Here is a 22188-nt window from a genome sequence, read left to right as displayed (position 1 = left end):
GGATAGTGTTCTCGAAGCTACCAGCATGAGTTTGACCAAACTGCGGGAGGCAGTGGGAGACAGGAGTGCCTGGTGTGCCCTGGTCCATGGGGTCATGAAGAGTAGGACATGACTAAACAACTAAACAACAACAACAACAAAGACTGGAGGGACTTCAGAAAGTGATTGGCCCTCGTTTCATGCTCTGTTTCATGCTGATATTCTTAAGCTTCCTTCCATCCGCGGTACAATATGGGTGATGATCCGGTGGCTCTTACCTCCAAGCACATTAGCTTAGGCATCCAACACAAAATGTTGTTTCCGCTTGCCTATTCGTTACTAGCTGGCAGTAAGTGGATAATATGAAGTTTCTGTGGGACCTACCATCTTCGTTTGGCAATCCATTTTCTCTTTGCTCTAATCCTGCTGTTCATAACGACAAAGCATGTATCAAATGCTATCTGAAGCTCAGTAATTTCCTCAGGCTCTCCAGTGACCAAATCACGCTGGTTTAAAATAAAGTTTCCAGCAATAGTCACTTAAATTGTCTAATAAATAAAGTCATCTTTGGACCTTTTAGAATTAGGAATGGCCTTGTGGGGGATGTGGGATGCCTGATATCACCCCTTCCCCACTGTTTTTAGCTAAGCGATGTGGGAAAAGGTGAAATGAAAGGAAAATGCTTCTACTCAGTGGTAATCTTGCGGGTGATCAGCTGAATGCTCTCTCTTTTAAAAGAAACTTTGCTTTTCGGTTGCCAGGATTGTTAATAATCAGAGTTCACTGTAGTTCTGTAATAACTGTTATCAGAGAGAATCTGAGAGCAATGTGAAAGTAGGAGAAGAGCAAAAAGTGAAGAGCAATGATAACATCGTGTCAGAAGCGAATTATATATACAGGAATTGTACATAGAAAGTCACGAATGAAGAAATGTGCTGACTAATTCTTGGCATTTGTCAGGTTCTTTTTATATTCTTGAGACTTTCTCCAAATTGTTGCACTAGTTTTGTAAGTAGTTTAGGATTTTTCCTGGATCCGTTGCTGTCCCTTGTGCTGCGTGAACTCTCAGTCGTGCCGAGTATCTTCTGGCAGCTTAGACTGGTGGCCCAACCACAACATTATCTGGACAGGGATAACTTGGATTCAGTAATCTATGCTTCAGTGACCTCAGGCGTGCTTTCCATGGGCTACTTTTGGAAGTGGTTTGGAAGACTCAGTTAATGCAGAATGTGGCTGGCTGGCTGTTTCAAAGTCAACAGGTGATATAACACAAATCCTGTTCCAACTACAGTGGAACCTTGGCTGTCGAACGCTTCGGAAGTTGAATGCTTTGGCTTTCGAACGCTGATAACCCGGAAGTGAATGCTTCTGTTGTTGAACGCGTCTCAGAAGTTGAACAGCTTCTGGGGCGCATTTCTCCATTTTCCCCCAATGGATTTTGCCAACCAGCAATTGTGCCTTGGTTCTCAAAAGTTTTGGAAGTCGAACAATCTTCTGGAACTGATAACGTTTGACAACTGAGGCTCCACTGTACACTGGCTGCCTGTATGCTTCTGGGCTTGTTTTGACTTTTAAAGATCTTTCAGCTCAGAACTCCAGTATCTTCTGAAATGTCCTTCCCAGATCCTTAGATCTTTGCTGAGGTGATTTTCCCTCCTCTGAGGGAAAGTGACAAGGGAGAGGCCTTGTTTTCAGTTGTGGCTCTCTATCTGTGGAATGCACTCCCCAGTGAAGTCCACCTAGTGCCTTCATTTACATTTTTTTTGGAGCCAGATAGAGACTTACCTTTCCCACCAGGTTTTTGATAGACTAATAGGATATTGTTTATTATTAGTGTGCAGCCAATGCATCCTGTGGCTGTTATGAGGGGCATCTATTTTTAATTTTGTTTTGCGGTGTAATATGCAGTATAACTACTTCGAGGTTTCTTTAAAAAAATCAAGCAGCGTATTAATTTAAATAAATAAATAAACTTGTGCTTTTAAGTTTGGTAAGTCATTTGGAGACAAGCAAATCTGGTTAATAATAATAATAATAATAATAATAATAATAATAATAATAAATGTTAGTGTTAAAGCTGGATGTAGCAGGGACTCAGCTCTTTGCCAAGCTAGCCCACTGCTTTCTGATCTGTTTCCAGTTTTCTGTGCGTTTGTAGCAATAAATTCTGACTGAAATTCTAAAAAGGTGATGTTTTCTGACAAGAATGCCTTCAAAGCTTGAGGCCCTTTCCAATCTGTTTGAATCTTGCCCTGTCCTATTACCATTTTGAATACAAAACTTGTGTTCTGCCAGAATGCTGCTGCAGTGTGAGGATGCATGGCATCTGTACAGACAGGGCCAGAAATCTATGTTCATTCCTTAGACTTAGGTAAAGGGACCCCTGACCATTAGGTCCAGTTGTGGCCGACTCTCGGGTTGCGGCGCTCATCTTGCTTTATTGGCCAAGGGAGCCAGCATACAGCTTCTGGGTCATGTAGCCAGCATGACTAAGCTGCTTCTGGTGAACCAGAGCAGTGCACGGAAACACCGTTTACCTTCCCGCTGGAGTAGTACCTATTTATCTACTTTCACTTTGATGTGCTTTCGAACTGCTAGGTTGGCAGGAGCAGGGACCGAGCAACGGGAGCGGGGATTCAAACCGCCAACCTTCCGATTGGCAAGTCCTAGTCTCTGTGGTTTAACCCACACCTTAGACTCAAACGCCATCAAAATCACGGGGTCCACAGAAAGGACTTTTGGCATAACGTGAATTTAATGGTTCTGATCCTAAGGTGACCTCCCATGGTGCTTCTCCTAATGGAGAGCTATTTCTGACTTAATGAAAATGCATTGTGTGAGGAAAGTGAACTGAGAGCCACAAATAGCCTTCCATTAGCTCAAGCTCTCGTGCCACAGTTTGTCCAAGTTCATCTGGTATTTTTCTCTGCATTTTGTATCTTTAACTATTTATAGTTTAGCTCCTTCATTTTGAAAGCAACCCCAAATGACTTGGAGCCATCCAATGAAGCTGAATGTTGCAAGATTCAGGACGGACTGAAAGAAGTACCGTATTTTTTGCTCTATAAGACTCACTTTTTCCCTCCTAAAAAGTAAGGGGAAATGCATGTGCATCTTATGGAGCGAATGCAGGTTGCACAGCTGTCCCAGAAGCCAGAACAGCAAGAGGGATTGCTGCTTTCACTGCGCAGCGATCCGTCTTGCTGTTCTGGCTTCTGAGATTCAGAATATTTTTTTTCTTGTTTTCCTCCTCCAAAAACTAGGTGCGTCTTGTGGTCTGGTGCGTCCTATAGAGCGAAAAATACGGTACTTGTTTACACAGCACTTCCACAAGGTGTGGTGATGGCCACCTGTTTGGATGATGTTAAAGTAAGACTGAAGGCGAGTTGTACCAGGTGGGGCAGACTCACCTTTGCTAAGAATAGAACTCTCTTTAAGAAAAGTGGTGTGTGGGGAGACAGAGAGCGTGATGTGAAGAAAAATGAATATCAGAGCTTTCATATTTTCTTGTTTCTCCATGACAAAGTGTAGCTATAAAAACTCCCTTTTATCTATCTGTTTAAGCCTTTCTTTCTATATGCACATTAGAAACACCATATTTCAGGTGGAATTGAATGTAGTTCTGTATCTTCAAAGTTTGGAAAAAAACTTACCCAGGTAAATAAACACTCCAGTGCTTCCAGTAAATGATTTGCCGCAAAACAAATAAACCACATAATGCTGTAAAGTTCTCCTCTCCAGACTATTCCACCACTGAATTAGTGGGAACTGCAATATAACATTTTAATGTTGACTCCTATGCATATAGATGAGAATGGGAATGGATATTTGATGTTAATATTGCACTGGAGTAGACAGATTTTATAGTATTCATTGGCAAAGTGTACTTCAGTGCTCAAACTACATTTACACATTTTACAATAAAGTTTGCAAACGGCATCGGCTTTTCGTTTGTTTGCTTATTTTCATAGTTCACAAATTCCTGTTTGTTCATTTGCTATCAGTGTGGCCCCGTGAGGAAAAGTTGAAGCATTTGGGTGCTTAGCCTGGAGAAGAGACATCTTAAGAGGAAATACAACAGCCAAACAAAGCATTGTTTCCTGCTTGGAAGGGGGTTGGACTCGATGGCCCTTGTGGTCTCTTCCAACTCTATGATTCTATGATTCTATGAAATATTGAAAGCACTGCTACATAGGAGGGACAAATTGAGAGCCAGTGTGGTGTAGCGGTTAAGAGCGGTAGACTCGTAATCTGGTGAACCGGGTTCGATTCCCCGCTCCTCCACATGCAGCTGCTGGGTGACCTTGGGCTAGTCACACTTCTCTGAAGTCTCTCAGTCCCACTCACCTCACAGAGTGTTTGTTGTGGGGGAGGAAGGGAAAGGAGAATGTTAGCCACTTTGAGACTCCTTCGGGTAGTGATAAAGTGGGATATCAAATCCAAACTCCTCCTCCTCCTCCTCCTCCTCCTCCTCCTCCTCCTCCTCCTCCTCTTCTTCTGTTGCTCTGCAGCAGAGGTAAAGAACCTGTGGCTCTACTGATGTTGATGGACTACAGCTGCCATCCACCCTGACCATGGGGCTGAGGGGAGTTGGTGTCCAATAGCATATGGAAGGCCATAGGTTCCAAACCCTTGTCCTACAGGGTAAGATACAAACCTAAAGGTTCAAATGCTGCAGTGAAGGAAGCCGCTCCACGGGTGGAGCGAGCCGCCCATAGGGACGGGTCGAAGGTGGGGCAAGCTGCCCATAGGGGCGGGGCGCACTGTGGGGCCTCCGGAGTCTGCCTGCCTCCTCCCACTCAGCCTCCCTACAGCTGGGCGGGGAGGCAGTGGGTGGACTGTTTGGGCAGTGTGGAGCCTGCGCGTGCCCAAGCCACCACATCTCTCCCAGGAGAGAGTGCGCTGCAGGCCCCCCGGTGAGTGCCACCTGACATTTTGTCACCCCCTCAGTGTTGACACCCAGGGCGGCCCGCACCTACCGCACCCTCTTCCTCCGCCCCTGTTCAAATGACCCTGAGGCTCAGGACTGCAATACCTCAAAGACTGCCTGTCCCCATATAAACTGCCCTGGACTCTGCATTCATAATGTGGGGTCCTGTTTTATGTGCCTCCTCCATGTGAAGTCCTGAGGGTGGTAACACCAGAACAGGCCTTCTCTGTAGTTGCTCCCTGTCTGTGGAATGCTCTCCCCAGGGAGGTTGACCTGGTGCCTTCAATATATATATATATATATATATATATATATATATATATATATATATATATATATGCAGGTTTTGGTGTCTTCGGGTGTCTTCCCGTGTAAGAGTCGGGGTGTCTGGGCGACGTTTCGACGAGGTCTCACTCGTCATCTTCAGGCTGGTGCTTTCGGCTTCTTGTTACTGGAACAGAGCAGAATCTGGTGTTTGAGTTCCTATAAATACTGTTGAGGGGTGTGGTGTATAGCCTCCAACGTTCTGGGCAGAGAGGAAGTTCCTAGATTAGTGTGCCTTTTCTTCTTTTGTTCCTTAATTACTTGAGGGATATCTTGAGTGATTTCATGAGTGATATTCTGAATACCACTGGGTGGGTCATTAAGTGTAGATTAGTTGCTAAAGCTTTCGTGTCTTGACCTCTTGAGCTTGTGAAGAGTTTTTCTGAGAAGATGGCTGTGCTGCATTTAGTTGTGCTCTGGCTTGGCTTCGTGTAATATCACTCATGAAATCACTCAAGATATCCCTCAAGTAATTAAGGAACAAAAGAAGAAAAGGCACACTAATCTAGGAACTTCCTCTCTGCCCAGAACGTTGGAGGCTATACACCACACCCCTCAACAGTATTTATAGGAACTCAAACACCAGATTCTGCTCTGTTCCAGTAACAAGAAGCCGAAAGCACCAGCCTGAAGATGACGAGTGAGACCTCGTCGAAACGTCGCCCAGACACCCCGACTCTTACACGGGAAGACACCCGAAGACACCAAAACCTGCATTCCTGTACCCGTGAAAATCTACGAAAGCATATATATATATGCAGGTTTTGGTGTCTTCGGGTATATATGTGTGTGTGTGTGTGTGTGTGTGTGTGTGTGTGTGTGTATATATATATATGGAGCCCTCTTATCAACCAGGCCTAGGGCTAATGAATATCCAAAGCCTTTTAAATGTGTCTGTGGGAAGGTGGGTGGTTATTGTTCTGCTGTTTTGTTTTTTATTATTTACTTGTTTTTATCCTGTGTTTTATTCTGTGAAGTGCCCTGAGATCTTATGGTGAAGGGTAGTATATAAAATACAATACAATACAATACAATACAATATATTTTATTTTATTTTACTTTATTTTATTTTATTTTATTTTATTTTATTTTATTTTATTTTATTTTATTTTATTTATACCCTGGGCAAGACTGGCTAACATCAAGTACAAAAACAATTGATTAAAAAGAGGATTAAAATACAACTTAGAATGCAGCCTCATTTCAGTGGAAGCCCAGATTAAAAACTGTTTGGGGGGAGAAAACGTCAAATCTTCACCAAGGCCAACTATCCAGACTGGTCCTACGTGGGCTAGAAAAAAAGCCAGGGAAGTCCCCAAACAGGGGTTCCATCACAGAAGGAAAATGAAAGAGGGGGAGGGGATCAGGCAGATTCCAAGCCAAAGCCCAGGCGGAACAACTCTGTCTTACAGGCCCTGCGGAAAGAAATCAGATCCCGCAGGGCTCTGGTCTCATGAGACAGATCGTTCCACCAGGCTGGAGCCAGTGCTGGAAAGGCCCTGGTCCTGGTTGAGGCTAATCTGACTTCCTTAGGGCCCTGGACCTCTAGGGTGTTACTATTTATGAGACCTTATGAGAGGTGTATAGCAGAATCAGACTAATCCTGAATCTTGGAGCAGATCAGGTTACTTCAGGTAGATGCCAGACTTGCCCAGGCTGCAGCAGTTCCTCAGACGGAAACAGGGACCTCCAGAGATTCAGACATCAAAGAACACTGCAGACACGGTGCCTGCAAAAGCATTGTTTGCAATATAAGGAAAATGCTGGCTTGGAAAAGGAGAGCTTTTTTGTGACTGACTGGTCTATCTTTTTAATCAGAGAGAATGATCTTATCGGGGATCTCTAATCACAGTGGTTTGTGGGAAGTATGCTAGAGTATTGTATCACCTTGATCTTCTCTGTTACATGTTCCTGCTGGTTCTCCTAGTAGTGTTTGCTTGGAAAATGCTGAATATTCAAGTCCCTTTTCCTCTGCCACATGCCCGCATATCCACTCCTGTCAAATCAGCTTTGCAGTTGGTTTATGTGACTTTTGGTGCCAATTAAGCACAGAACAAGCCTGAAGTTATTTTTTCATTCATCTTAACTTTCCTAGCCTCTGCACCTATCCTTCTGACATTTTGTAGGCGCCTCAACAATAGTTGCCATTTTCTTGCTAAAACTATAGCTCGTAAAACCACAGGGAGGGAAGCAAATCACTTTCAGTTTCCCATCAAACAACTTTAAAGGCATTCTAGAGCAAGAAACGTGGATCTATTCTTCTGAAATCTGGCACTTTTCTTACCTAGGAGCATCTTTATGTTGTATCTTATTTCCATGCAGATTGCCTGCAAAAGAACTCGGAAATTAAGTGAGCCTGTTTTTAACTTACTCCAAAATGGTGAAGATTGCCCTTGCAGGAACACTACTGCAGTCAGTCATTCTTCTGAAATTGGCAGTGAGAGATTTTACCTTCTTGGGCTCCATGATCACTGCAGATGGTGACAGCAGTCACAAAATTAAAAGACGCCTGCTCCTTGGGAGAAAGGCGATGGCAAACCTAGACAGCATCTTAAAAAGCTCTGCTTAAAAAGCTCTACCAACAAAGGTCTGTATAGTTAAAGTCATGGTTTTTCCAATAGTGATGTATGGAAGTGAGAGCTGGACCATAAAGAAGGCTGATTGCCGAAGAATTGATGCTTTTGAATTATGGTGCTGGAGGAGACTCTTGAGAGTCCCATGGGCTGCAAGAAGATCAAACCTCCCCATTCTTAAGGAAATCAGCCCTTAGTGCTCACTGGAAGGACAGATCATGAAGCTGAGGCTCGAAGCTACTAACATGAATTTGACCAAACTGCGGGAGGCAGTGGAAGACAGGAGTGCCTGGCGTGCTCTGGTCCATGGGGTCACGAAGAGTCGGACACGACTAAACGACTAAACAACAACATCCTCTCAGAGGGGGCTTCTATGCCTGCAAATTACATCTATTTCTGCCTACCCCCCTAAAAAAAAAACAAGGAAAAGAAGGAAATGCAATTTCTTTTTAAAAATGTTTAAAGGTTCCCAGCACACACACAAAAATCCTGAACCGATTTGTCTGCAATATGGCAGACTTTATCCACTCAGAATAGGCTACTATGCTTGAAAATATCACTCAGTTCAGTTAAAAGGCAAAAAGTTACAGCCTTCAAAAAAATTCCCCATAATAGTTATTGGGTGAGTTATTTTTCTGAACTGGTATTCTGATTCGGACCCAAACAGAAATGAAGAGTGTCCTCCTAAATATTTTTCTACTTTGGCAAATGTTCCCTGTGTGCACCAATACCCCACTGTTACTATTAAAACAGTATTGAAGTTAGTTCAGTATTTATTTAATCCCCATATTGCAGATAAGGAGGCTGAAGAGATATTGCTCCATGCATTTCCATGCTGTATGTTAAGGCTCAGCCTGATCCTGTAATCTTAGCAAAATACCAGAGGAGGACCAGGAATGGATTCCTTTAATCCTAGAAGCAGCTGCATAGGCAATAAAAGGGGAAAAAATGCACACGACGACTGTGTCACAGACAGCAGGCGGGCTTGATTGCAAATCCTTATCCAGCAGTTTCAAGGGGGTTGCAGGAATCTCTGTGCTGATTGAAGAGCAGATGAACACCTGAACCTCTGAGCCACAGCACGAGCTGCTTATAAAATTGCACTCTGGTCATCACCATGAAAGCATCAAGCCTGAGAAGTGCTATAGTGGCTGCAGTTTTTGCCCTTTATGCTTCTTCTATGATAACTGCCTGCCTTCTGATGTTTTTGTAAATATGTGTTTTAAAACGGATGCCTAATGAATCAAAGACATACCATATTTTTCACCCTTTTGGACGCTCTGGCCCATAGGACGCACCTAGATTTTTTTGGGGGGAGGGAAATAAAGTGATTTTTTTATCCCCCCCCCACAGGCGCGGGGCTGGGGCGGGGGAAGACCAAGCTTCCCCCGACCCCTAGCCCCCGGAACGGGTGCTAGACCAATGCCGAAGCTGCGTGCAGCTTCGGCATCGCTCTGGGAGCTTGCAGGGTGCATTGCTCTGGCTGCGCGCCCAGGAGCGCAGGCAACTCTGCGGAACCCTCGGGAGCCCGGCACGGCTTCGCGCCGGGCTCCGGAGGGTTGCGCAAAGCTTCCTGAAGCCTGGAGAGCAAGAGGGGTCAGTGCGCACTGACCCCTCTTGCTCTCCATGTTTCAGCGAAAGCCTGTATTCGGCCCATAGGACGCACACACATTTCCCCTTCATTTTTGGAGGGGAAAAAGTGCGTCCTATAGGGCGAAAATACGGTATTTCTAGCCAATTAGAAGGTTTGTAGCTGATTAATCTAATTGATGAATCAACTAAAATTTACAGCACTGAGTGAAATTTGGCGGGAATTTGATGGTTCCAGCTTGCACAAAACACCTGAGACGTTTACAGGGAATTTTAAAAGAGTTTTTCAGTGACAATAGCCACATTTCTGAGTCTGACATTTTGAGTACCGTAACCAAATGCACACATCTTGTGAATGCTGCAGATCCATTTAAACTGCTGCTTTTCTCAGCAAAATATACAGAATCAATGACCCGGCTGGGTGGGTTCACAGCACAGTTTTCATGAATCTTGCAGATAACATTAGTTTGTTAGTTGCATATAGTTAGGGTTGCCATATTTCAAAAAGTAAAAACCAGGACACCATGAAAACACATTCCGATGTCTCTTCTGCATTTGAAATCCCGGTAAAGTCCAGGATATATGGCAGCCCTACATATAGTTACATCTTATTTTCCTCCACAGAACTCAAAGTGCTTTAAATGGGCTTAGGTAGCCTCTCTTCGAGTGAATCATGGCATTGTCTTCAGCACTTCCCTTGAGACCATTTCCTGGGCTACATTCCCACTAAAGTTATTTAATGATGGAGATTTTGTTCATGCAAGGGTGTCAGCCCAGGATCTGGACTGTATCAGACAGTGGGGACTCATAGGACTGAAACCTATTGGCGATAGTCTGCTACTCACGGTAGACCTACTGAAACAAATGTACAGTGGTGCCCCGCAAGACGAATGCCTCGCAAGACGGAAAACTCACTAGACGAAAGAGTTTTCCGTTTTGGAGGTGCTTCGCAAAACGAATTTCCTATGGGCTTGCTTCGCAAGACGACAATGTCTTGTGAGTTCCTGCTCGTTTTTTTCCTCCCCCCTTTTTCTAAGCCGCTAAGACGCTTATCAGCTGATCCGATCAGCAGATAAGCCGCTAATAGCGCTAATCCGCTAATCCGTCAATGGGCTTTCTTCGCAAGACGAAAAAAACGCTAGACGAAGAGAATCACAGAACGGATTCTTTTCGTCTTGCGAGGCACCACTGTTCATGACTAAGTTATGTCTGTTAATTTCAATGGGCCTATTCTGAGTAACACTTTGTTTACTACAACCCAAAGTTGAGAAAATGCAGACCCTTGGACAGCTGCACTTTAAACAGCTTCAGGAGATGTTGTCTCTGCAGGGAGCGACTCATTTATTTCATGAAATACTGCTTGGTTATAATAAAACCTCAAAGGTACTATTATTATTTTGTAAAAGTATAATAAATTGCAATAAATAAATCATCAAAACAAAATAAGGTAGCAAAATCACAAAAGACCTACCTGTTCAGTGAAGTGGCCAAATGGGACTCTCTCATTCACCTCAACCTTCACCACCTGGAATCATGATTCCCCTGTCCCTACTTTGGGTCTAGCAGGCAGATCCCCCTGCTCTAGGGTCATTATACATAGAGCAGGGGTCGGCAAACTATGGCCTGGGGGCCGGATGCGGACCCCCAGGCTTGGAAATCCGTCCCGTGGACCCTTCCACCTGCTTGGTCAGTCCCCACGCGCTGTGGACGCCTGGCTGCATGGGGACTGACTTCCGTGACACTGGCACGGCTTCTGGGTGGGCGGCGACACTGGCACGGCTTTGGATTGGATGTGGCTGAGGTAAACCCGGCACAGCCATGGGCATCGTGATGGGCGAGTTGCAGAGCTTCAGCCGGCATGTAGCGCGCCTGCTGGCCCCGTGCCTGGCGCCCAGCTTGGTGCTGCTGCTGCTGGTGCACTCAGTGGCCACGTTGGAGCAGCTGGAGGGTGAGCTGTGTACCACCTAATCGGCGCTCCGCATGCGCGGCCTGCCTACCGACCTGGCCTCGGACGATGGGCTGCAGTGCATGGTGCACACCGCCTGGCAGCTCTGCAGGGATGGGCTGATGTAGCGGCTGCTGCTCATCAACAACGCCGGTGAGTGGGTGCAGCCGAGATGTGCACCTGAGCACGTGCAGAGCGTGTTCCTCCTCCAGGTCCAGAGGCAGCTGTGGGGCCGGCTTGCAGGGTATTTATATTTTTAAAAAATATAGTCCGCCCCCCAAGGTCTGAGGGCAGTGGACCAGTCCTCTGATGAAAAAGTTTGCTGACCTCTGACGTAGAGGGTAGTTGAACTCAAAGGGGCTGCCACAATAATGCTGTCACTCCCAGAAATGCCTACCTTCACACCTTTGGTTCTGAGCATTACCTAACTAAACCTCTGCATTGTATGGCCAGGTTATGATCTTGGTCTGAAACCTGGGTAAGTATTGAAAGCCTGAGTTTTGAGTGTAACTGAAGGAGCCCAGAAACTTAGAGGACATCTTCCTCATTCTGTTTCATCCATCAAGCAAGGATGGCAAGATGGAGACCCCAGAGCTGGCACCTTGCAAGTTTGTGGTTTTGGTGTTCTCTGTTTACCCTCTAAATGATCTGCTTTGATTCCTACAACATTTGTTCTGTCAAAGTAGTGTAGCTAAGGTAATTTCTGTCCTACCTGTGAAATTAGCTTCTTGCACATTGTTAAAGGGTGATAATGCTTTGTATATACATCCCATTTGTTGTTGGATTGGGCAAGTTAGGTGTTTAGTTGAAAGTAATCTTTGTCCCCATTAAACAGGGCCATTTCAATAGTTATTTATTGTTGTTGTTGTTTTAAAAAAAGACAATTGGAAAGCTAACATTTACCTCATCGAGCCAACCATAAGCATAATTTATTGGGTGCCAGTTTATTTACGGCACTTTTAGTGCCCCCCAGCTGCTAGTGTTTGATAGTAAACTTAAAGGATATTTTTTACAGTGCATATCATAGTAAAGCTACAGTTTTTATGATAAAACTGACTGAGTTATAGTTCTTGCTGTTAAAAAAAATCAACAGCTATACAGCTGCTCGGATAAAGTCACAGTTTAGCAAGAGTATCTACAATAACCCTTCCAAAGAAATTGTTGCACAGTTTTATCTGCAAGCTATATTTTTTCTTTTGGTATTTTCAATCTTCCCAGTTCCCTTTGACCAGGTGTATAAATAGCTACTTGGCCAGTCTCTTGCAATAAGCAGGGCTGCAATCCTATCTACACTTACTTGGGAGTAAGCCCTATTGAAGATGGTGGGACCTCTGAGTAAACGTGTATAGGATTGCATGTAAGAATGCCTCCAGTCAAGGAGAGAATTGGAAGATGGGCAGGTAGACAAGAAGTGGTTCTCTGTTTTATTTTGAGCTGTTCTGCAGGCCAGCTAGTCATTTGGATGGGCTGTTAATGCCTATGGAGTTGGTTGCAAGGCAGCTTTTGATTCTTATCTATTGAATTCAACTTTAGCACAAACATATATCAGAGGCTGGATTGCATAGATCCATGCAGAGTTCAGCATATGATGATAGCACAGTAAGGGTCTACTCATCTAGCAATTTCAGCATGTGGTGACCATGGGCGAATCCTTGCCCGTGTTGACTTTTAGTTACTACAGGCTCATGGTGAGATTGTGACACCCATCCACCATCTACAGGGAAGGAGCCATAGCTCTGTGGAAGAATCTACGCTGAAGGTCTCAAATGCAATCCTTGGTATCGCCAGGTGAACCATTTTTTCTCTAGTTGTATGGAAAACCACTGCTAAGCAGAGTTCATAATACTGGGTTAGATGGACTGAATGGACACCATAAGTTGTGCACATCATATGATGTTTTGGTGGATGAGCACAGATGGGCAGCAGAGTGATTATTTCAGGGTTGGAGAAACTGTGGCCCTCCAGATGTTGGGACTTCTACACCCATCTGTCCCAGCCAGCATGACAATTTTTCAGGCCATTGGAGACCAACACTTTATTCAATTCCCGGGTTACTTTGTAGATTTTTCAGTTGAAAGGGAGCCCAAGGGTCACCCAGTCCAATCCCCTGCAATGCAGGAATCTCAACTAGAACATCCATGACAGATGGCCACCCAACCTTTGCTTTCAAACCTCCAAGAAAGGAGATTCCACTACCTCCCAAGGGAGCCTGTTTCAGCTCTCACTGTCAGAATGTTCTTCTTGATGTTTACTCAGAATCTCCTTTCTTGTAACTTGAAGCCATTGATTCTTAAATCCTACCCCTCTGGAGCAGGAGAAGACAAACTTGCTCCATCTTCCACGTGACAGCCCTTCAGATATTTGAATATGGCTATCATATCTCCTCTCTCTCAACTTTACCAGGCTAAACATATCAAACTCCTTCAACTGTTCCTCATAAGGCTTTGTTTCCAGACCCTTGAACATCTTGGTCGCCCTCCTCTGCACACCTTCCAGCTGGTCAATATCCTTCTTAAATTCTGGTACTCAGAAATGGGCACATTACTCCAGGTGTGGTCTGACCAAGGCAGAATAGAGACTCTTGATCTGGACATTATACTTCTGTTGATGCAGCCTAGAGTAGCATTAGCCTTTTTTGCTGTTGCATCACACAGTTGATTCATGTGAAGCTTGTGATCTACTAAGACCCCTAAATCCTTTTCACATTTACTACTGACAAGTCACATGTCCCTCATCTTATATGGTTATTCCTGCTTAACTACAGAACCTTACACTTGTCCCTATTGAAATTCATTTTGTTAGTTTGGGCCCAGTTCTCCAATTGGTTAAGGTCATCTTGAATCCTGATTCTGTCCTCTGTGACATTAGCTACCCCTCCCAGTTTGGCATCATCTGCAAATTGGACGACCTGCCGCGCAGCGGTAAATTAATCAAGCAGAATCTTCTTTATAAACAGAATATAACTTTACTGAAGAAAATAAACTTGTCCATAAACAGCATAGTTAAAGAGCATACACAAAGTGCTCATAGCAGCGATCTTAGTCTTCACAGAGGCACACATCTTAGTTACTGATTAACTGGAGTCCTGAGGCTGCTCTGTCTGCAACAAGCTATGCATTCACCCAGTTCTGACCTCGAGATTAGACCACATACTGAGCTGAGACTGACTCAGACTATGAAGGCAGACTGAGCCCCAGAAAGATGGCTGGTTACATCTATAAGAAGAGTTTGGATTTGATATCCTGCTTTATCACTCCCCTTCAGGAGTCTCAAAGCGGTTAACATTCTCCTTTCCCTTCCTCCCCCACAACAAACACTCTGTGAGGTGAGTGGGGCTGAGAGACTTCAGAGAAGTGTGACTGGCCTAAGGTCACCCAGCAGCTGCATGTGGAGGAGCGGGGAAGCGAACCCAGTTCACCAGATTACGAGTCTACCGCTCTTAACCACTACACCACACCCAATATGAGTCACGATTCACAGTGATGTGGCCGTTTGCTGCTTATAGTTACAGCTTGAAATGATTGTGTAGGCCTTGTAGGCCGTGCTTAGGCCTTGCCTGCTTCTGATCTCAAGAACCTTTGTCTCATGACATGAGCATCCCCTCGGTTCCTTTCTCTATGTTATGTACTGAAGTTCTCACCCTGGCCACCAGAGGTATTGTGTACAGTGGTACCTCAGGTTAAGTACTTAATTCATTCCGGAGGTCCGTTCTTAACCTGAAAATGTACTTAACTTGAAGCACCACTTTAGCTAATGGGGCCTCTCTCTGCTGCCGTGCGATTCCTGTTCTCATCCTGAAGCAAAGTTCTTAACCTGAGGTAAAATTTCTGGGTTAGCGGAGTCTGTAACCTGAAGTGTATATAACCCAGGTACCACTGTATATAGTTTTCACTCAGGTCCACATAAGTTAATTTAGGCAGGAAACCTTGGGTGGTGGTTGTTACAATGTTGACAGCCGGCTGCCTATAAAAGCAGGCTGGCTGAGCTGTTCAGTTCAGTTCAGTTCCAGCTTACTTATAAGAGAAATCTCTGTGTTGTCTGCTATGTCCACCCACAAGTTAATACTGGTGACGAAGGTGGGATTGGATGGACATCAGAACACAGCCAGATTCGTTAAAGACACTGAACAACAATGGGCCCAGGACAGAACTCTGTGGCCCTCCCACATGTCACTTTTTTTCCAGGATGATGAGGAACCATTAGTGAACACACTTTGGAGTCAGTCAGTCAATCAGCTACAAATCCAGCTAACAAAATTATCTCATCCAGTCCACGTTTTATCAGCTTCTTCGCAAGAATATTATGGGGGCCTTTGCCAAAAGCCTGACTGAAATCAAGATACACTACATCCATAGCATTCCCCTGATCCACCAAGCTTGTAACTCTATAAAAAAAAGAAAAAAAGAAAAGAAATGAGATTTTATCTGGCATGACTTGTTTTTGTGAAACCCATGCTGGGTCCTAGTAATCACAGCATCCTTTTCTAACTGCTCACAGACCGACTATTTAATTATCTGGCAATTAAACAGTTCTGGCATCCTTTCTCAGATAATGGAAATCTTAAGCCAAAAATGAAGCAGCAGAACAACAGAAAAATCATTTTTAACACATTGTTTGCTTAGCTCATTTTGAAACATAATATATGAGAAGGCAGATTATTTCATAAATCTTGATCAACTTGGTGACTCACAGTATTGTATTAAGAATCTATTTTACATTGCTTCACTCATTTCTGTCCAACTATGTGCAAATATGATGTGTGGACAGACTCCTGTACAAAGGAATGCAGAATACAAAGGGAGATGAGGGAAATGTAGGCAGGGGTACACAGGGGAAGGATATGTATTGATTTCAGGGGTCTCAGTACTTAGTGTTTGTGCCAAAGACTTTATGGGAAAGTGAATTTTGAGGTTGGTTTAAAGGAGGAGAGGTGGTGCTATGTGCAATGAGGAGAATGATAAGAGTTCATGTAATATTGTCTCAAATACTTTACGTATCTAATGATTAGATACCTGAGCAAAATAATATAGTCCAAAAAAGGACAGACAGACAGACAGACAGACAGACAGACAGATAGATATAACTATATAAAGGTACACACCCACCCATTATGTTACATGTTAATATGGATGCCATATGGACAAGGTATTCTTGGGGTATGTGGTTGGGATAAAAAACCAATTTATAAGCAGGGAAAAGAAAATCTTAGAAGTTGCCAGTTGCCGGCAGGAGCTGTCAGAATTCATTAGGTGTCCCCACCGGTTTTCTATTGGTTTTGTTATTTGGTTTCCGATATTTGTCTTCAACTGTGTACTCACACAGCAGGGATTTGGTGTGTGTGCGTGTGGTAGAAGATTTCCCCGGCAGCCTGCAGGCAAACTGCAGCAAAATCAAAATGAACCAATGTGGGCGAATGGAGAGGGCCAAAGGAAGGAGAGGAGGGGAAGCGACAGCAGCTATTCTGATTATTTTAAGCATGGGGGTAGAAAGTGGGGAGGCAGGGGTGTCTGATCTTGGAAACAAAATGGGCATTCTGGTGAGGGGCACTGAACCCCCATCCTACCTTGCAGCTCCTCTTCTTATGTGCTTCTCAACCAGCCGAAGTCATCTGTCAGTTCTCAGCTGTGTCTCATTCAGCTATGCTCTCCAACCCATTTCCAGGTACATCAGGTTTGATGAGTTTTCCAGGATGTCCAAAGGATGGGGAAAGGCCCCCACCCATCATTCACAGCTCTTTCTTCATCCTCTCCTCCTGCCCCAGCTGTTTTATAAATGTTCTGCTTCTTAGCTTTCACAGCATCTGCATCTTTGTACTGGATGTATTCACTAGATCGGTGATCCCCAACCTTGGGCCTCCAGTTGTTTTTGGACTACAACTCCCATCATCCCTTGCTAGCAAGACCAGTGGTCAAGGATGATGGGAATTGTAGTCCAAAAACAGCTGGAGGCCCAAGGTTGGAGAACACTGCACTAGATGATTCATCAAGGGGTAGCATGTGCAATGTCCCTCTCATCCTTGTGCATTGGCTAAGAGACATGTGGGAATGTTCAGGGAGGTAGGAGAGGATATATTGTTTATTAGTATCCTTCTAACTTGCGCTAGTAAGTTCCTTGACTTAGCAGAGTTTCACATTCCCCTTTTAAATGCACAGTGAGTAGCTCATTGCAGGCTTGTGTAAGCCTCTCACTGTTAGGTTCCTGGTAAGTTCCCTTATATCCCTCTTAAAAGAATAAACACGGCACAATCTTGTGTAAAGTATATAAAAGTAGTTTACTCACCTTCAGTTCACAGATGGATCCCTGAAGGCAGACTTAGTTACAAGTATATACATGTTGAGCTGTCCCATATGGGGATAATCCCAGTGTTCTCCATTAGCTGGAAGCCAACAGAACATCTCTAGTGAAAAGCTGCTCCAATGACCAAGGAAGTCAGAGAGAGAGAGAGAGAGAGAGAGAGAGAGAGAGAGAGAGTTCTGTGTGCCTTGTCACTTTTGTTACCTGGACAGGTAAGCTCATGCCCACTTCTAGTCACATGCAAAGGAAGTATGCCCCAGCCAGGAGGAAACAGGAAGTTTTTGATTGGCTGGACCAAACATTCCCCCACATGTCCACTCTAGGAAAACAAGGAATGTTGTACTCGACTGCCACTTACATATCACATCCCACAAGCGAGAGGCTGGTTTCTACCTCTGGCCAGGCAGCTTCCTAACCAAGTACCTAGAGGAATGGAGAGGCAACACAAACTCACCCACTTCCTTCAAGAATTAGCATGTTAGTCCTTCCCTCTCCAGCTGCTGATGAGTGAAGATTCCTGCCCAAGACCTTGGGGAGCTCTTGTCAGTCAGAGGAGATAATATTCTGTGCTGTATGATCCCATCTCACTTCCTAAGATTAGCAGCTTCCAGGATACCTTCAAAGGTAGTGCCATGTAAAATGCATTGCAGTCCAACTGTAAGGTTAAAGGTAAAGGGACCCCTGACCATTAGGTCCAGTCATTACCGACTCTGGGGTTGCGGTGCTCATCTTGCTTTATTGGCCGAGGGAGCCATAAGGTTCTACTGTAAGGTTACTAGAGCATTAATTACCTGGGCCTCCAGTGAAGGCACTGAATGCTGTGCATTTGTTCCTTTAGGGGTAGTGCAACCCCATCCACACCTGGCTGCCTCCCTGGATCTGAAAACCACCTCCCAACATCGCTTCTGTTTTGCTGGGATTCAGGGCTCATCCATACTTCTGCTTGCCCTGCCAGGAAAACCAATTGTTTACCTTTGAATCAGAGCAAACATCAGTTGGGTTTTCTCCAGATTGACATTTGCTCCAGTTTAGTACTAAACAGCTGGTTTTATGGGGGAAAGGGGCAGGGCAAAGGCAAAACCGCTTGGACCCGTGCTTTCTAGTCATGGAACAAGTATTAGTATGGATGATCCCTAAGTTTATTGGCCCTCACCCAGCTCATCACTGCCTCTGGACACTAGTCCAATAACCTGTCCATGCAGTGGCCATCTTGATGCCTATGGGAAGCCCAAAAGGACCTGAGCATCTCTACTGACTTGTGGTCCATAGCAAACTGACGTCCAGAGGCATTTGCCTCCACTAGTGCAAGTACAGCCAAGCCACCATGGCAGGGAGCTATTGATAGCCTCATCCTTCACAAATTTGTAGGAATTTGAATGAAAATGGTACATAGATTATCTGCAGGAAGGATCTGAATAAACCACTTGTGTGGGGGGGGGGGACCTAATCTTTCTCAGACACAAACACACCATAATCAGCTTCTTATTAAGCAGGGCGCTGTGGGTTAAACCACAGAGCCTAGGGCTTGCTGATCAGAAGGTCAGCAATTCGAATCCCCGTGACAGGGTGAGCTCCCGTTGCTCAGTCCCTGCACCTGCCCACCTAGCAGTTTGAAAGCAGGTCAAAGTGCATGTAGATAAATAGGTACCGCTCCGGCGGGAAGGTAAACGGCGTTTCCATGCGCTGCTCTGGTTTGCCAGAAGCAGCTTAGTCATGCTGGCCACATGACCAGGAAGCTATACGCCGGCTCCCTCGGCCAATAAAGCAAGATGAGCGCCGCAACCCCAGAGTTGGTCATGACTGGACCTAATGGTCAGGGGTCCCTTTACCTTTACCTTTAGGGAATCATTGCCCGCTCCCCTAATTAGACCTGACATAAGTACCAGATTGAGACCTTTCTCCTCAAACCACCTTTCTCCACCTGCCGCATATCTGATGTAGCCGCGGAGGAGCAACCAGAAACTTAACGTGAGTCCCTTAGGGCAGTTGAAGGGGGCAGGGGCTTGCTGTCAGTACCAAAAGCAAGTCCTACCCACCTGTCAAAATGGCCCACAGAGGGTTAGAGATGTTGGGATCTGGCTGGCCAGGCAGAAAAGGTTTACCACCCCTGTTTCTAGCAAACAGAGCTGTCAGGCTTGTTGAATTTTTATTTTAAAGGTGCCTTATTCACTCATTTCCCCCTCCCTCCTGGTGCAAATTAATTATTAAACATAGCTGGCATGCTCTTTTCATCATGATTGAATCTGCAATGAAGGGGGGGGGGAGAGACACATTATTCAATTAATCCCAACCATGCTTCTGCAGAGTAGGTAAAAGCCTCTATTATTATTGCATTATATTGCTTTGCAAAAAAATAATAATCAAAGACATGAAGCAATTGTGACTTGGAGCAGGTAGAAACAGCCTCCCAGTTTTGTTAAACTAAGCTGTGACTCATGTGTACTTCCAGAAACGGCATGCAAAAGCAGATAAGCTCTCCGGCGAGACTGAATTTAGGAGCAGATAAATTAAAAGTAGCTAGATCTGGGGCTAAAGAAGGACCATCAAGGAGAAATATTCTCAGGTGCTATACCAATAAAGTTTATTCCTTCTTTCCCTTTACGAGGCACCTTTTACTTGCACCACCCTAAGCAGCCTAAAGGAAAGTTAAAACAATTAGCACAATAAAATAATATTAAAAATAAAATAAGAACAAGTGGTATATTAAAAGTAGAAGGAGAGAACAGAAAACGTGCACACAGAGGTCAATAGCTTAAAAGACATGGCAGATTTGTTTTTTAAAAAATGTCTTCTAGCTGAGTCAAAGAAATGGATTGAGTGGGTTCCTCTAGAAAGGAAGTTTGACAGAAGAGGAGCCACCACTGAGAAGACACTGCTCCTACTCAGAATCGTGGTGGCTGGTCATGATGCTTTTACCTTCTTGTGAAGTAAATCACAAGTACTCGGGCTTAACTAGTGTGACCACTGAAATCAACTGTTGATTCCAGCTTCTGTGAACAATGTTGCTTGTGCTTGACTCTGATAAACTGGATTCCTTAATTTATTACGCTAAAGCTAAAAGATTGCTGGAAAGAGATTAGGGCCATTTAAGAAATGCATACTTTGACTGAAACAAAAGAAGAATCTTTGAAACAAATTAACACTAGCAATGAACTTAATGATGTAATAGTTGTATTCTTGTCCTTTTCATTTTCCCAGTGCTGCATATGATGCTGTTCTCGACAGAAATGTGGCCATTAAGAAGCTCAGCAGGCCGTTTCAAAATCAGACACATGCGAAGCGAGCTTACAGGGAGCTAGTCCTCATGAAGTGTGTGAATCACAAAAATGTGAGTTTTTCTTTCAGTGGTGGGATTGAAAAGCATGAACATTTGACAATGCAAACCGAGAGAGAGGGTGTGTTATGCCCTGGTTAATTTAAAAACAAGATTATGTTTTGCTTGTTGTTCCAGGGAATTCCGCCATTGATCGTTGTGCAGCGTCTGCATGAATTTGGGAGGTATGGGTGTGATCAGAGCTGGATTATTCCCTTCCCAAAAGTAGGTGTCAGGGAAAGGGCAAAAGTTTAGCTGCGCTCACTATTTGCTGGCAAAAGAGAGTTGAGTCTCTGAGCCTCGGATCAGCATATTTGATTATGCTGTCACTATGGAGATCTCCTCCTATTTAAATCCCATGAAAGTCCTGTGGAGAAGAGTGGAAAACCAATTCAGTTTCCATTCTCTTGTGCAGCAATAGATCAATTGTGTGCTTATTATCCCGTCCACAGCGACATAACTGGTATATGCTAATACTGGATAACATTTGTGCTTATGTGAATAGCATCAGGATTAAGGTCAAGGTCGGAACTCAATGACGTGGGGTAAAGCAGTAGAGGAATGAACCTTGTGTTCTCTTTCAAGCGGATTTTTTTATTTTTAGTTTTATCCTTTTCTTTCATACACTTTTCTTTTTGCAGCCTCCTCACCAAATGGTGAAGGGCACGGTTCTCTTCCAGCACAGATCAGACCATCTCTCTTCCCCCTCCCTCCACAAGACATTTTCCTACAAGATTGGTTCACGGAGCTATTCTCAGTGTAGCAAAGCATAAGGTGCTTTTAGTTGTGGCGGGGTAGAAATTAACATTAAAATAAAACACACATTTCCCATTTAAATCCCAAATACAAAATTTAAAATTTAGGTTTTGAAAATGAACCTCAGTTCTGAATTCTTCAGACTTCATCATTTTAGAAGCTGCCAAACAGGAAATGTCAGAAACTCCTCAGAGCGGGAATTGTAGCTCTGTGAGGGGACTAGAGGTCTGCTAAAAACTCTCAGCACCCTTCAAAGAACTGCAGTTCCCAGAATTCTTTAGGGGAAGCCATGACTGTTTAAAGTGGAATCACAGTGCTTTAAATATATGGTGTGAATGTGACCTGGGTCAGTTGGAAGGATCAGAAGCAAGCATGTAGTCCAGTTCAGGGAGAAATCAAGAGCAAACAGAGATCAGAAGATTCAGAGGGTAGCAATGTGCTACCTTGTCTGAAGGGCTGTCAAAGATGCTCTCTCATCTTCCAG

The 22188-nt window shown here is 44.4% G+C and overlaps 1 protein-coding gene across 8 annotated transcripts in view; it reads left to right on the top strand.

Moving 5' to 3' along the window:
- Positions 1-22188, top strand: part of MAPK10 (mitogen-activated protein kinase 10) — a 247710-nt gene that overhangs the window by 167975 nt on the left and 57547 nt on the right. For all 8 annotated transcript variants that reach the window (XM_082236533.1, XM_082236532.1, XM_082236535.1 and 5 more), the window contains one exon: positions 20834-20963. In XM_082236533.1, coding sequence (XP_082092659.1) covers positions 20834-20963 — 130 coding nt within the window. The remainder of the gene's footprint in view (positions 1-20833; positions 20964-22188) is intronic.

The sequence above is a fragment of the Podarcis vaucheri genome (genome assembly GCF_965113315.1).
Source record: "Podarcis vaucheri genome assembly, chromosome: 9".
Classification (NCBI taxonomy): Eukaryota; Metazoa; Chordata; class Lepidosauria; order Squamata; family Lacertidae; genus Podarcis; species Podarcis vaucheri.
Note: the sequence above shows the minus strand (reverse complement) of the source record. Positions and strands in the feature narration are given on the sequence as shown.